Source organism: Electrona antarctica, assembly GCF_951216825.1.
Source record: "Electrona antarctica genome assembly, chromosome: 22".
Lineage (NCBI taxonomy): Eukaryota > Metazoa > Chordata > Actinopteri > Myctophiformes > Myctophidae > Electrona > Electrona antarctica.
In genome coordinates, this window is record NC_136805.1 from 22,290,190 (window position 1) to 22,306,564 (window position 16,375).

Below are 16,375 nucleotides of genomic sequence, written 5' to 3' on the forward strand. Positions count from 1 at the left end.
GGACGCCCAAAAAAACCACGTGAGGCCTTTAGGAGGGCCATTCAAGCCGCAAGTGGAGCCTGCGGCACCACTCCCGAATGAAGTGTCTGGTGCCGAGAATCTGGTGCGACGCACAGGCCCAGGGTGCACCTGGTGAGAGCAGGAGAGGACCTGTTGAGACGTAGGAGGTGCCCGGCCAGGAGTCAACCCACAGTGCCTATAGTCCCTCCACACGCCGGATGGCCCGCCCGGTACCCATCGGATGGCCCGCCCAGTACCGGCAGAGTAGTTCTGGAGCAGCGGATTGTGTGTCCCTGGTTTTTCCCTAATGGGACTGATCGAGGGTAGCTACTGGGACGTAAGTCGGGACTTGATCACCCTGGCTGGGTCACCTGAGTGATGGTGATGATGTTGGAAGTCCCCTTGGGATACATCACTGAGGATACGTCCCAGTTGCATCCTTGTGATGTTTTTTAGTTCTTAGACTATATTTTGACTAGAATATTGAAGATGAAAACTCAGGACATTTTCCCTGTTTTTAAGTTAGTTTCACTTCGTTTTATAAACACGCAATACTGTTTCAGTTAGGTTTTTTCTTTTTTTTGTAAAGCCTATTTCAGTTAACTAAAATGTTTAGTTTTTTCCAATTCTAGTTTTAGTAATTGTGTTAGTTTTAGTTAACTATAATAACCCTGGTTAGATCCCTCTGTTTAGGTTCCTTAATATAACCAGAATGACAGCGGTCATGTCTGATTAATTTAGCTAACAGATTTTACATAGTATTGTACTGTCACGGTGAGTCTTTCATTAGGGTAGGGTTTGGTTGTGCACACTGCTCTCCTCACCTGGAGGCTGCCTAGGCCCCAGTGCATCCACTGACTTTGCCTTTTACTAGTGTGCAAGTAGAGCTCCACTGAAGCAAATGAAAGTTAACCACTTAAACCCCAGCATCCGCATTCTACAAGCTCACAATGCGTTGTGAGCTTGTAGATTGGCTATTTTCTGCAAAGATATTTAATGTAGATTGAAAACAGAAAGTCTCTAGTATGGAATATAGAGCCCTGAGGGACTCTGGTCAACCATATAGGGTTTAAGTGTGGTTAAGTGCTTGAAGGAGGAGAAGCATTAGTCATTTTTCGGGACTGGACAGAGCATCCCTGTTCTGCGGGACATTTGGTGAAAATAGCTGATAAATTAGCTCACAATGTATTTCTTTAGTTTGTAGACTCTTTTCTGCAAAGATAATTGGTGTACTGTAGAGGGAACAAAAGGACTGGGTCTAGTAGAGACCGCTGGGGAACTCTAGTCAGCAAAGTACAGTATGCAGTGTAGGGTTCAAGTGTTAAGGCAGCTGTGGCTGTTCGGAAGCCAGCAGTGAACAGCAGCTTGACTTCTTTTAATCCCAACGAAGCAATGCTGTTTTGTAGCTGTCGCTTTTGTATTCTTCTTTTCACCTCTTGTTGTGCCTAAAATGTTTATACACACACATTGATGCATTTTGAGTATTGTGGTCAATACAGTCTCCCCATTACAAAAATACTGTACTGTACTGTACTGTACTGTACTGTACTGTACTGTACTGTACTGTACTGTACTGTACTGTACTGTACTGTACACAAGCCCTCCTCCCTGGCCTGTGTGTGTCTGTGTGTTAGGCTGTGTGACACTTGGTGGTGAACAAACGCTATAACACTATTTTCTTGCTCGGACACAGCCAGGGACACAGGGACAGACCCAGGGACACAGGGACAGACCCACACATAGCTGTCTATAGGAGTGGTTGCACCACTCAAAAAACCTCTTGCTCACATGAACGGGGGGGTTCATTTAACACTGGCCTTGCAAGCATATATATAACGGGGGAAGAAAATGTTGTTTTTATACTCTCAGTTGGGAACATATGAAAATGCTGCAGGGAGAGAGAGCATGAGAGAGAGAGAGGGGCCCAGTGGCTGGCTACTGCTAGTATTAGTCTTTGTCTGCAAGAAGTAGCAATGCTGAGCTCAGGCTATTTCTGGCCCATGCAAGCACACATGCACACTCATGATGACAGCATGCACATGCGCATACACACATGCACTCACATATTTGTGTCATTGCCTTTCTACAGTCATGTAAGCACCATCAGTGAGGTCATTAGTGGGTGAATATCTCACCCCCTATATGTCATTCTCTTATCTGACTATAAAGACCACGTTGTCAAGCACAGGATGAGACTCCTCTGCACCTTCCTCTTTCATCACTGAGTGATACTGATCCGCATTGATCTGTATGTGGGGAACGCTTCCCGCCTGTTTGTTTATACACTACTGACCGCATAATTGTTAGGAGGAAATGTCATAAGGTGTCCTACTTGCATTAAGACGGAACTCCCCCCCACCCCCCTTCCCTTTCTTTGTTTCTTGGAAAAGTAACACAAAGGGAACCATGCACAAAAACAAATTTCACCCACTTTTTTTTACTTAATAATTATGAACAACTCGGAAAGAACCTCTGCAATAATCTCCAACAGTACCGCGAAGACAGTAAACGGTGTCTGCCGTCTGGCAGTGATGGAAACAGTCTGCGAGTGTGGGGATGTTTGTAACAGTAGAGCAGAGAATGCATTGTAATAATTATGAAGAGAGTGACCCAGTTGTGTGTGAACAGCAGTGGGACCTTAGGGTGGGAGGCATCATTCACAGGGCAATCTCCAGTTCATGGCACATAATACCAAGCCCAGTCACGGCCATTGCACCTACTGCACAGTTGAGCAGTCAATCACTTGAAGCACAGCAATCCCTATTCTCGGGGGGGAACGTTCACCAAAAATTGCAGATCTAGTAGCCTGTAGCCTCATAGCTCAAAATGAGCTATGAGGCTATTTTTGGCAAAGAGACTTGGTGTAGAGTGAAAAAAGAGTGTACGTGCAGTTACAACTCGTATGATGATGTCGTGCCAAAATTGCCTATCAATGCGTTGATGTGATGCATTGTGAGCTTGTAGCTAGTTTTATTATTTTAGCAAATGTTTTCACCTATAGTGGCATCATGCCTGAAATAGGGATTACAGGTTGACATTGGTTAAATTACAGTTAAAAACTCCAGATTTGGCTGTGTATGCACAGCTGCACCAGGTTCGTCTGATGCTCACACAATTGTTGGCTACGTTGCTTCTACTCGACACACACAACCTATAACTACTACTCAGACACTATAATTAAACTAGCACACTAATTATAGCGCTTAATTTGTTATTATTCTCTTTAAAATGCTGTAGACTCTAGACAGTTATCTACATTGTTGACTGCTATAGTATATGACACAGCTACTGTATGGTGCTTCAACTCAACACACACACACACAAGACCTATAACTATACTATTCCGCCTCTCAGACACAGACACACACACTAGCTTTTGATCTTTTGACTCGTGTTTGTCCTATACCATTATGTTGCATCACATCAACATCTAACTAATATCATAATATGGTGTGTATCACTGAAACGCGTTCTTTGTATCATGCCTGTGCCCTGTATAGTGAGGCCTCATTGTTTGCCGTGCAACAATGGCAACATGGACAGTGTGTAACAGAGGCGTATCTACAATAAGGCGAGGGCAGACGTCCGCCTGTCCAAATCCATTTCTGGCCTGGCCAAAATCCATATAATGAGAAAAAAAGAGGACAAAAACAAGACGTGAGAACTATTAATGGACAGCTGATTGGCCGTCGCGGTAGAGCGCGACCCTCAATCACCATTGGAATGTAAATGCAAGCCTTTCAGCATTTGTATACTACTCGTCTGGCAGGTATATCTCTTTGAAAACCTTTAGTGCTACGATTGTGCGTGGGGAGACGACAATTAACACATCTTGCCTGTCCAAAATATAATTCTTGCCTGCCCAAAATGTAATTCCTGGAAACGCCACTGGTGTGTAACCGCCAACGTGCACGCCCGTTTGAATCTAATTCATGCTCCGTCATACGATGTCTCCATAGACCGAAAATATACAATCTATAAGCTCACTTATAGATCTACTAGGTTTGGTCCACGACACTGTCATACAACTAATATAAATCAGGCTTTACAGCCTGCAAATATAAATCAAGCTGTACTTAAATCTGTGACGGTGAGGTACTGTATGTACCCAGGTCAGAGTCGCGTGTCTCATCCCAGCCCCTCCCATGTGGAATCAGTAAATCGGTTACTGGTTCAAAAATATCAGTTTCGATATGTTTTCAGTTAATTGCCCAGGCAGCCCTGGTCTGGTCTGGGTACAGTGGAGTGGAGTGGCTGTGCACTCTCCGCCGGCAGTAACAGAGGTCGTGAGGGTTAATACTGCCATCATTCCCCCTGTAGTCAGCAGTCCACCCCTCTTCCGTATTCTCCTCCTATACTCCAGCACACTGCTCCAGTCACTCCCCCTCCATTCGTCCCTAATGTTAGACTGTGATCTGCCACCCCTTCACTCCTCCACACATTAGCTCCGTCTCATGTCATCAGTCCTACGACTGTAACACACTGAAAGCTTCCTTTCAGCTGCTTGTTACCACCTTGTTCGCCATTCTCGTGCCTCACATCTCTTCTATTCCCATATGTCTGTATTCTAGCAGACTCTCCCAACCGCCCGTCTGATGGTCTGACACGCACGCACGCACGCACGCACGCACGCACGCACGCACGCACGCACGCACGCACGCACGCACGCACGCACACACGCACGCACGCACGCAGGTCCTGTAAATTCCCTTTTGTCTCCTTCCTCTCTCCTGCCTAGAAAATAGAGAGTGGAAAAAACACAAGAAAAGCAGCGACAAGCATGCAGCCGGTAACCATGGCAACGCATGCAACTTGTCACCTCATCGTCCCTCGCCAGCCTTGGATCGGCTCAGTAAGCGCCCCTACCCCCGTCTGTTTCTCTCTGTTTATCATCCCTCTCTCTCTCTGTCTGTCTCCCCGTCTATCTTTCAGTGTTTTTCACGCTTTTCTCATCTCTCTCCATTCCTACCTCCATCCTGTTTTTATTTTGTCTTATTGATCAGTGACCATGCAGCAAAGGTGGGCCAGTGTTCATTCATCTCTGTGTTCAAATCATCCTAGTGATGGGCGTTATTATGGCTTCAAATCATCATTTAAATATTTTGTGTTGATTTGTTGAAAAAAAGAAACGCAATAAGAAGAAAAAAATCTTGCTTCCAAATGTCGGTTTCTAATATGTTTTAAGTGAATTCCCCAGCCCTACCTCATCCCACTTGTTGATAATCCAGCAGCCACTGCCATCCCTCTGCCATTCTGCCACCCCCCACCCCCCCAGTTGTGGACAGACAGTGTCCCGTGGGTAATGTTGTTCCCATCAGCAGGAGACCAAAACGACAAGGTAGCTGAGAAGTCTTTCACCATGCAACACTATTGGGGATTGTGTACATGTACTGTAGATGTGTGTGGCCCAAAAACACTGGGAAAGACAGGATGAGGATTTACTATGCATACATGTGGTTTGTACTGTATGTGGCAGCGTGTCTGAGCTACTGTGTTAATGTCTGTGAATAAGTGCAACCGCTGGCTGCCATGTATACTGTTATAGCCTAGTGATGTGCTGACATATGGGCGATGACAGTAATCGCACGTCCCCGATGTACCTCCGTGTTCCTCCTCCTGTCAGGCCCCCCCCCCCCCCCCCCCCTGCCCTCCCCCCCGACAGTGCCAGCGGCGCATTAGAATCTGTCTGAATCGGAATCCGTCTCCTCCGTGGCGGCAAAGTGGATGCAGAGCGCTGGAGTGTGTCACAGACCTCTGATGATAGACAGACTGAAAGACACTGCAGGGAAGGAAGCAAAAAGAGCGCAGGGCATGGTTAGATGACATACAGAATGGCAGGCAAAGTGCCCTGTGCATTTATATTCCCTCTGTGCCTGAGTGTGTGTTTCTCAGAGAAATATTAATCTGCCCTTCTGCCCTTTCTAGCTAGATAAGTCCTCTCTCCCTGCTCTGCCTGTCTCTCTCTTTGTCACTCCCTTTCTTGGCTTCCAGTTGCTGAATGCATCCAATTAAAAGCACTGCTGATGACCTACAGGTTAATCAAGGGTATCCCACCCCCCTACCTCCAGCATAATTGTATGATGGCCCCAGTGCACCCCTGGGTTCCTCCACACAGGATGTCTGTCGCTCCCTTCTTAATGACACCCTGGCCAACACTCCAAGCGTCCTAGACTCTTCTCCCTCCTGGCGCTCAATCTGTGGAATGACCTCCGCCTCTCAGTCAGGACTGTAGACTCACTCCCTCTTTTCCGCCGCAGTCTGACCTCTTCTGACTCCACTTCACCCTGCACTCCTTATTCTTTGTATCACCTTTGTTTTCTGTAGATGCTAGCTATACTATGCAATTGTAGCCTATGTTGGTTACTTGGTTACTATGCATGTTATTGAGGCAGACATACTGTATACTGTTTGTTTGACCACACATGCTAAGCATGTTATTTAGATACTGTAGCATGTTGTTCAGACAGTTGCTATCTTTAGATTTAATAGCTAGTTTCGCCAAAGAGATTTGGTCTAGATGGGATGAAGTACAGTATAGACCCCAGGGACCTCAGTCAGCAAAGTACAGTACAAGGTTTAAGAGGTTAATTGATTTCAATTGCACTCTATTGACGTGACCATTTACCCTTTCACTTGTTGACTTGGGTTCATGCCGTTTACTCTGATATTGCACTTCATAAGTTGTTCTGGATAAAAGCGTCTGCTAAAGGCCTAAATTGTCAATTGTCTTTCATGTCAAGCTTTGCATGCTCTCCCTGTTGATCCCTTTCACCTCCCCAGCTCACACTTCCTCCCAATTTCCTGGTTATCTGCGTCTTTTCTGTTCACCCTCTCCAATTTTCCTTTGCTCGCTTAGTCTCCTTGTATTTAGTGTGTGCGTGTGCAATATTCTTTTTCCACTTCTCTTCTCTCAAAAATGTACCCCTGTGTTATCCCAGTGCCCTACAAAGCCCAAGCAAACGACAACCATATCCACACCCTTCCCTCTGCAAGCCTCCAGGGAAGAATGGGCCACGTTCTTAAGTAAAAACTCCATGGAGCACACAGTTAAGGGGATTAGCTAAAAATAGACCGGAGCCCGCTTTTCCGTCGTTCCTTGGCTTCATTTTAAAATACACTAGATGCATTTCAGGAAGATGTTTGCAGTGTGGGGGGCTGCCTCGCCCTGACTCACCAAGCCCCCCCCCCCCCCCCCCCCCCCCCACGTGTGGGCGTGTGCAGCCCCCCGTTTAGTGGAGATTACAGTGTGTGTGTGTGTGTGAGAGAGAGCAGAGCATGGAGCATATTACTGATCTGCCACTGTGTAATGGCGTGAGGCTGTGGTGTGGCTGCACCACATTGGTCCATAGCAGCGATTCCCAACCTGTGGGCCAGGGCCCACTAGTGAGCCGTGAGGGTATTGTAAGTTGCCCCCCAAATAATTGACCAAACACTACGATTTTAATGCTAATACAACATTCATAACTAGAAGGTGTGGTTGCCTCGATTGCTAACATAGGCCCCTCTCACAAATTTTGCTAGCCAATTACAATGTCACGTCACCCCTGTGATGATGTGTAAGTAATTCGGAGGGGATTTATCCCCCAAAAATCATGTTTTTCCAACAAACTGTTTCATTTTTCACATTTGCGGCGCCCCCTATATGAAATTGGAATTGCATTTGGCTTCGTGTTGATGCCATCACCCACGACATGTGTTTCAAATTTGGGATGGATTGGACATTCCCTTCGTGATTTGTGGCATTAGTTGTAAAATAGGCCCCTCCCACTAACCTCGGACGTTTATTACGGCCGAACGACCAGCAAAATGCCTGTGGTGTTTTAATCGGATAGGTCCGGAGATCATGTGTACCGATTTTTGTGAGATTTGGACAAAATCTGTAGTTGGAGGAGCAGATATATGGGGAAATATAATGCTCTAATAAATTAATATCAATGAAACTATACAACAAAAATAGCAAAATACGAGCACACCATTCCCGATGAAGCCGGTCGATTTGACGGTTCAAGTTCGTACCGCCAAAACTGTGGGACAAGTAGCGTGCCAAACTTTAGGGTTACTCTTACTTACTTTAGGTGAGAATCACTATAGTCTATAAATAAAAGATGTGTGTAAAACTGAATGTCATGGAAATTGTTTTGATCATTAAAATAAACATGCTCTAAAAATGCACGCAGCCAACCCATCTGACACCATGCAGCCATTTGGCTGCCGTGGCCCGTGTTAAGTGGCCCACAAACGCTTTGGCGATTTTCAAGTGGGCCCTGATCCCGTTAAGGTTGAGACCCACTGGTCCCTAGTATTCTGTGGGTTTTGCTCAGTAGCTAATAAATGTTCTGCTTCACGTAGGGCATTCACTTCTAGTCATTTTTACTAGTTGACTAGTTGCCTAGTTTACTAGTCGACTAGTTGTTTAACTACCTATTGTGTAGTTTTTTTGTGGAAATAAATATTTGTACATTTAAAAACTGTGTACATTGGTGACTATAACTATAATCTACCTGATCTTGAGGCCTACAAAATCCTCTTTTCTTTTTTTATTATCAACTAGTCAACTAGTACCAACAAGGTCGACTAGTGGATTTACTAGTCGATTTACTATGCCCTCCGCTGCTTGAGCCATTTAATGGCTCAAGCACTTGACCTTCAAAAAACAACGTTAACTTTTTAACAAAAAAATACCTGGAACTGAATGTTGCCAACTGTTTCCCCTGCTATTACAACTGAATGCAATGTGACACAAGTACACAGTTTTCAGAATAATGGTTTAATCTAGTCTCTATACCCGACAGTTGTGTTTGGTTAACAATTGCTTTCAACATAATAAGCCTTCATTTAACACATTAGTGATGTCAGGAAGTCTTTCATGAGCCCCAACATCATATTCATGTGGATCAAGGCATCATCAAAGCTAAAGCATTAGTCCCCTACTGCCAGTATACTCCCTCAGGTTAATACATAGATAACAACTGATCACATGGAATTAAAGGGCAGCTTGTAGCAGCAGTAAATGCTGCTGAAATTAGCACAGGGGAGAGTGCATGTAAATGCTATAAAAGAGAATGACATACTGCGTACCCCCCCCCCCCCCCCCCCCCCCACGCACGCACACACACACACACACACACACACACACACACGCACACGCACACAGAGCGAGACAGAGAGAGACTTGCTCTCGTGCCAAGGAATTTCGTGATTGATTGTCCTTATTCCTTAGTTGAGCAATGGAACTCTAAGCTTTAAAGCACCTGCTATAAGGATTGGCACAGCATGGCATAATTTAGTGTTAAATGAAAATGCCCATGTCTCACCCTGTCAGAGCAGAGCGCAAACTCTGTCCTGGAACTAGAACTCAGGCTCAGACTCGAGACTTTATGGTGTTATTTCTTTATGGGGGTCCTTTTTTATTACAAATTGATATGCATTTGAGCATGGACCCCATCTGAAAACAGTTTTTGCTAGGAACCTTGTCTAAATTTGTCAAAAATAGTAGATAGATAGATCTACAAGCCCACAACTCATCGCATCACAAGTTTCATGGCACATTGTGAGCTTGTAGATGGGCTACTTTTGAATAGCTAAAAAATACAATAGGGCTTAGGTGTTTAAACGGTTCCTCATTTTGGTGGGGTCCCCTGAGAACCAGTGCCTTATTGGAAATTTGGTTTGCAGCGAGAAACACAATACCCATCAGATTAAAAACATTAGGAGGTACAGTATATCATGATCACCCAGTGTTTAGCGAGACCTTCCTGTAATGGGACAGTGTCATGTTTGAGTCTCACAGACGGCAGCATGTCAGCATGTCCTTGAAGAGTATATCCCCAGTGAATGTAGTTTTCTCTTGAGGGGGGAAATACAGCAGGCTACCGTACATGTAAAATATGTAGGAAAAAATCACACCCGTGTGAACTGAGCGGTGCAAGGTCTTATATAGTCTGATCAGCTATGTCAGTGACGTCACACACTAACCATAGTAACCATGCTCACCTTTGCACGGACAGGTACAGGTACAGGTACACAAACATACAGACAAAGCTGGTTGTTGGAGTGGTTTGCACCACTCAAAAATATATATGACACATTGTGAAACTTTAAAATGCAGAACGTGGCCAAAGGACGTTTTAGGATTGAAGGGAGCTATAGGCTCTGTTACAGTTGAGAACAACGTTTAAGACAAATGGGATAAATGAAGATGGAGTCTTCCTCATGGACTGTTGACGGGGGCAAACAATGACTACACACTGACGCAACATCTGAAAGCCCACTCTTCCCTCTGGGTGACACACGGCTGTTGGTTTTCCATCCAAAGCCTAATGAGGGACTGTGTTAGCATTCAGGAAACGGTAAAGCTCGACGACAGCTCTTCCCATGTGGTCTCTTTGTACTGCTCGAGATTGTCCTTAGGCACACTCTCAAGCGGGTGCCAGATTTGGCTGCGCAAAAGGAGAAATAGAATACAAAAAATAAAATAACGCACCCTCAAAAAGAGCATTTGAACTGCCTTTGGAGAAGAATTTGAGGTTGAAAGCAAGCAGCATGTACCCTCCCCCCACATTGAAAATAAATAAAGAAACCACTTACACAGCATGAAAATCACATACACATGCAGCACACACCCTATACTTTAAGGGACATTTTTAACTGGGCACTATTTCAGACAACGACAACTGTTCTCGGGCACTTTTATGACACTCCCTCGCTTAAATCAATTACAAGGACTAGCAGTGGCATGAAGGCATCAGCGGTAATAACCCACAGCCACAGGGCCGCAGTGCCTCACCGAGTGAGAAGTGATTAATGAAAATCATACTGATTGGAAGCTGGGAGAAAAAGAATCACATGAGAGGTACTCACACAGTCAAATGAGGCATCTACTGTACTCCAAACGAATACAAAATTGCTTGGGATTTTTCGCCTCTTCATTCATTGCAGGCAAACTATGGGTCACTGCATGTGTACCATTAGAATGACTGTCAGCGACATATCTTCACTTTAACCTTTAATGCACACTTTAACGATGTTGTATGTGATCTGTTTCTTAAGATAGATCAAATTCTCTGATCTGCATCATGGTGACAAATGACAATATTACTAAACCCTGGCATTGTTTACTGCAGACTAATCCCCCCCTCACCTGATAGCTCTCCACTCGCCTGATGTGTGTCTGTTAATATTGCCTTATCTTGCATGCTGACTCATGCGAAAGCACCCATTCATGGCAGACTGCGAAGGTCGGGCATGGAGATTATGTTTTTCGTCCCTGTCCGTCTGTCAGTGTGTATGTGAATGAGTGATTCTAAAGCTCGCACAGTGCTGGACATATCAAGCCCAAAATATGTTTCCAATCCGTTAATGACAGCTACTGTTTGTTAATATTTTGTGCATGCATTACCCATTGTCCTTCAAGAATACTCATTCATAGGAAGGAGTGGCTCCTGATGTTGGCCTCGACGGAAGTGTTTCTTCTGTCTGTAGTTGCCTGTGTGCAGGTGGTGTGTCTGCCAAAAGCATTTTTTCCTGAGCCCAACGTGTCTAGTGTCTACACGTATATCCCTTCACCCCATTGCACCATACACAACCCTCACATGATCCAGACAGAAAGAGGGAGTGCTTCCTGGAGGAAATTTGCACCACACCTTTTCTAGTTATCACCGTAGCCTGTTTTACATGTACCTCTCATCTCAGAATCACAGCCTGACACAATGCGTTTTGGGAGGGTTTGGGAAGAAGGATACAAGTGGTAACGGATTGCAAATTACCTGCATGTAGCTGTGACCAGCAACCTAATCTCAATACTTTTCAGCATGCGGTTAATTAGTAATCTGTAATTAACTGTAACTCTGAATGTAATCCTCCCTGCCATGGTGTTTCCTGAAGGGGAATGATGTAATGATTGTTGTGATAAGGATTGCTCTTGGCAGAGATGACTTTCATATCCAGACACGCTCCGAGTGGACTGCTACTGACTGTTCACTATTGTTCTGTCCTTGTCTAGCTGGACCCAGACAACACCGGTTTCATCGCAGTGGAGAACTTCACCAGCTTGGTGGAGCACCATGAACTGCAACTGGACCCAACCAAACTGGACATGCTGTTCGCTCTGGTCCAGAGCAATGAAGACGGACAGGTGTGCTACCAGGAGCTTATTGAGCTGGTGAGTGGAAAGCAGTGAACAGAGAGATACATAACAGTATACGTATGTATCTCTCATACACACACACAAACACACACACACACACACACACACTTACATACAGTTACAGTTGTTACTGTTAAACAACTTCAACTGTATTCACACATCACAGGTATAAAAGGGTGGGTGAAATGATTTTAGTGCAAGCTAAATAGGAGGAAAAAATAACAAATATCAAATTGTGTGTAATCACAAAGTTCCTTGGTTTCTTGTGCAAATAAAAGCTAATATATCAAATAGCAGAATATATCAAATATGCATAACATTTATGGGAAACGAGAGTATCTACAGTCCTTTTACTGTACAGTGTAATGGGAGCATGCAAGACTGAAATGGCGACAGGTCTCAGTGCCTATTCAGCAGCCTGATGTCCTGACTGTGAAAACTGTCCCTTGTCTGTTCGTTCAGCATTTGATATTGCAGTATTGCCTGCCTGATGGTAACAGCATGAACAGATTGTGGCTGGGGTAGTAATAAGTGTCTTTCACGATCTGCTTAGCCTTGGCTACGCACCACTTGGCTGGCCATATACTGTATGTCTTAGAGGGAGCTAAGCTCAGTTCCGCCCTGTGCGGGCCGTCCACGCCACTCAACTGAATCATGTTGCGTCCGAGGCCGATGCAGTTCCCCTACCGTCCACGCCACTCAACTGAATCATGTTGCGTCCGAGGCCGATGCAGTTCCCCTACCGCCCATGCCACTCAACTGAATCATGTTGCGTCCGAGGCCGATGCAGTTCCCCTACCGTCCACGCCACTCAACTGAATCATGTTGCGTCCGAGGCCGATGCAGTTCCCCTACCGTCCATGCCACTCAACTGAATCATGTTGCGTCCGAGGCCGATGCAGTTCCCCTACCGTCCATGCCACTCAACTGAATCATGTTGCGTCCGAGGCCGATGCAGTTCCCCTACCAGGTTTCTTTTTTTTTAAAGGTATATTCAGTGATTTCACTTAATTCAAATATCACTTATTGTGTCTTCAATTTTGGATAATCCTCCCTACTATAAAGTGTGCTGACCATATAAGGAGTTCCTCCCTGTCCCCAGTTAACCCCTGGGGTAAAAAAACCCTAGTTTCGGTTTGGGCTTTGGGTGGCAAAGCCTTCATCCAATAAGGATGAGAGGGGCCTTCCTCCAATCATGATCGAGTGGGGCGGGCCTTGGTGCACATGCTGTTGGTCTGTTGTACTCCCCCCACTGTAGAGCGTGTGCATGTGCACATCTTGTTACCGGGGCGGACCGTTTTTTCTTTTTTACAAATCACCCAAATCACTGAATGCTCCTTTAAATGTTTTTTTGTGGCTTTCACCTTTATTTTATTTTATTTTTTGATGGAGGGATAGAAAGTAGGCTGACAGGAAATGGGGAGAGAGATGGGGGGGGGGGGGGTGACATGCAGTAAAGGCCGTCGGGATCGGGAGTCGAACCCGCGGCACACTGCCAGACTGGATTACCAGCCAAGGTGCCTGGACCGTTGAGCCACGGCCCAGGCCTACCAGGTATTTTTACTTAAGTAAATGTATCAATACTGCAATGTAGAGTGATGCAGGACTCGTCACACTCGATGCTGCTGCTGTAGAACATCCTGAAGGGAGCAGTAGCCTGAGGCTGTACAGATCTGGTGTGTGAGGTCCCTTTTGTGGTGTGTGAGGTCCTCCGAGATGTGTAAGCTGGGAATTGAAGTCACTCACTGGCCCTTTCCACTGGATGTGTGTGTGCTCTCTTCCCTCTCCTGTTGTCGACAGTCAGCTACTCAGCTTCTTGGTCTTCTGGACTTTAAGGGCAAGGTTGTTCTCACTTAAATGTATCGGTGTGTGTCAGTGATCTGACCTTGTGTAGGACAGTCTCATCATTGCTGAAGCACAGGTACATCATGTTGATGATGATGGAGCTCAGTACATAGCCACACAGTCTAGAGGAGAGTTCTCAGCGCACGCAGCCCTGAGGGGCTGCTCTGTTGAGGGTCAGTGGTTCCGATGTGGCGTTGCCCATTTTTACTACCTGCAATGACCCAACAAGATGTCAAGTATACAGCTGCTCATGGTCGGGTGCAGGCGCATGGATTTGGTGTTGAGGTTGGTAGGAAGTATTCTGTCGAATGTCGAGCTTGATAGATAGATAGATAGATAGATAGATAGATAGATACTTTATTAATCCTGAAGGAAATTAAGGTCCCTGTTTTAAGTAAATTAAACACTGAGGAGCAATGCTGTTGTGCACACTTTTATTCCAGTATAATAGCAGGTGCCATTGAAAAAATTAAGTCCCTGTGATGGTGGCAGGTGTCCAGTCATACTGACATATTATCTTGGAGTGCTTGGCGACTGGCAAAATGTTGGGCATCTTGAAGCCCGCGGGAACAAACAGCCTGCCATGCAGCTGTCACACTCTGAGGATGCAGCGTTACGGATGTTCACCCACTTGAAGGGTTTGTGCACATAGATATGTAGGCTGGCCTCCTCAGGTGTTGCTATCTCCGACTGGACGGGTTTTTTACTTTTAGCAGCAGAAAATGTATTCCGCTCACCCAGAGGAAGGCCGAGGGTTTTGCTACACAGGTGGTTCTGCCTCTGACGTCCGTTATTGTCTGTAACCTTTGCCACATTATACCCCTCACCTTTTTTCTGTTGAGCTGATCTTCCACTTTATTGTTGTACTCCCACTTGGCCTTTGTGACTGTTCTCTGGAGGTCAGAGGGGGCATATCAATAAATCTGACATATTCCAGGAACTGTAGGTTATGTCACACACACATGAAGTGCCACGTGATATCAATGCCATTAATCCACTGTGTCTGGTTGGGAATTGGGATATATTCGAACTAACTTGGTTAACTTGGAACATCATCTGTCCACTTTCTGATCCAATTCAAAATCCTGTGACCGTGCTTGAGTACTTGCTGATGTTGTTCTCAGTGGCGTGCTGGAACATACATACACACTCACACATGCACACACTAACATACACGCGCGCACACGTACAAACGCACACGCACGCACGCACACACACATAATGTAAGCAGATGACTAAACAAAACTAAATACATGATAACCACAATAAAATCATAATCCATAAAAGCAAGCCTAATAACATTCTGGCACGTGCAGACGTGCACAGGGGGAACACACATTAACACCGAGAATCCCCTGGGATCCTTGGTGTCTCTTGAGTACAAACTGCTACTGAGGTTCAACCGGGAGTTGAATTCATGTATATTTGTCACATTCCTAAACTAATAATATGATGACCAGCAGTGGTTCCCATATGGAGACATAATAGTCTCCTTTGTGTCTCCAATAGGAAGTATAGGGAGCATAGGGAGCTGGTCATCAAATTATTGGCTTAGGAAAGGAATGTGACAAAAGCAAAAAATATCCATGAATTCAAGGCTCCATGGGTTGAGTAATCGATTCAAAACTAGATAAAGTGCCCCTCGGGGCACAGGTCTCCACCAGGGCAGGTCAGGATGTGGCCTCCTGGTGGCGCTATAATAGGCCAATGTGAAAAGGGTGCCATTTCTTCTTACGCCTTGGATGACAATTGGATGATTTGAGGCATTTTGTTCCAAAAATGTGTTTTGCAAAAATCCACCTGTTGGTGGCGCTATAACAGGCCAACGTGCAAAGGGTGGGATATTTTCCTCAGCCTAGTAGGAAAGTCCATGAAAGATTTCACGTAAATTGCACGCTGCGTTCATGATTTGAGGCTTTTTGTTAATAACCGGCCAATCCTGCAGACTTTGAAAGCCAATGTTAGCCAATTATGATGGAATATGAAATATCGGACAGATCCGTCTTGAATACATGACTATAGAGATGGTGTGTAACGATTTGCGGGATTTTTGGACAGAATCTTGAGGAGTAATAGCAAAAAATTTATTTTTCAAAAGTCGGCCTCCTGGTGGCGCTATAACAGGCCGTTCTGGAAAATCTGGGGCAGAGGTTCATCGTTGGCATTCAGGGAGTGTGCGTGCAAATTTTGGCACCGACCTGGTTAACGGTGCCGGAGATTAGCAGACGGACGGATGGACACACACACACACACACACACACACAATCAGACAATGGCAAATTTGTACACATGGACACGCACGTCCGACATTTTAGAAAGGTTAAAGAATTGATTCTGTACCCTCCAAAGAGAGCAAGTAAGCTTTACGCTGGCAAAATGGACCAA

At 45.3% G+C, this 16,375-nt stretch overlaps 1 protein-coding gene across 1 annotated transcript in view; it reads left to right on the top strand.

The window, feature by feature from the left end:
- rhbdl1 (rhomboid, veinlet-like 1) overlaps positions 1 to 16,375 on the top strand; it is a gene marked incomplete at its 5' end in the record, with an annotated part of 59,065 nt that overhangs the window by 2,520 nt on the left and 40,170 nt on the right. Inside the window, one exon of the mRNA XM_079492611.1 lies at positions 12,002 to 12,160. Within this exon, the coding sequence (XP_079348737.1) occupies positions 12,002 to 12,160 (159 nt within the window). The remainder of the gene's footprint in view (positions 1 to 12,001; positions 12,161 to 16,375) is intronic.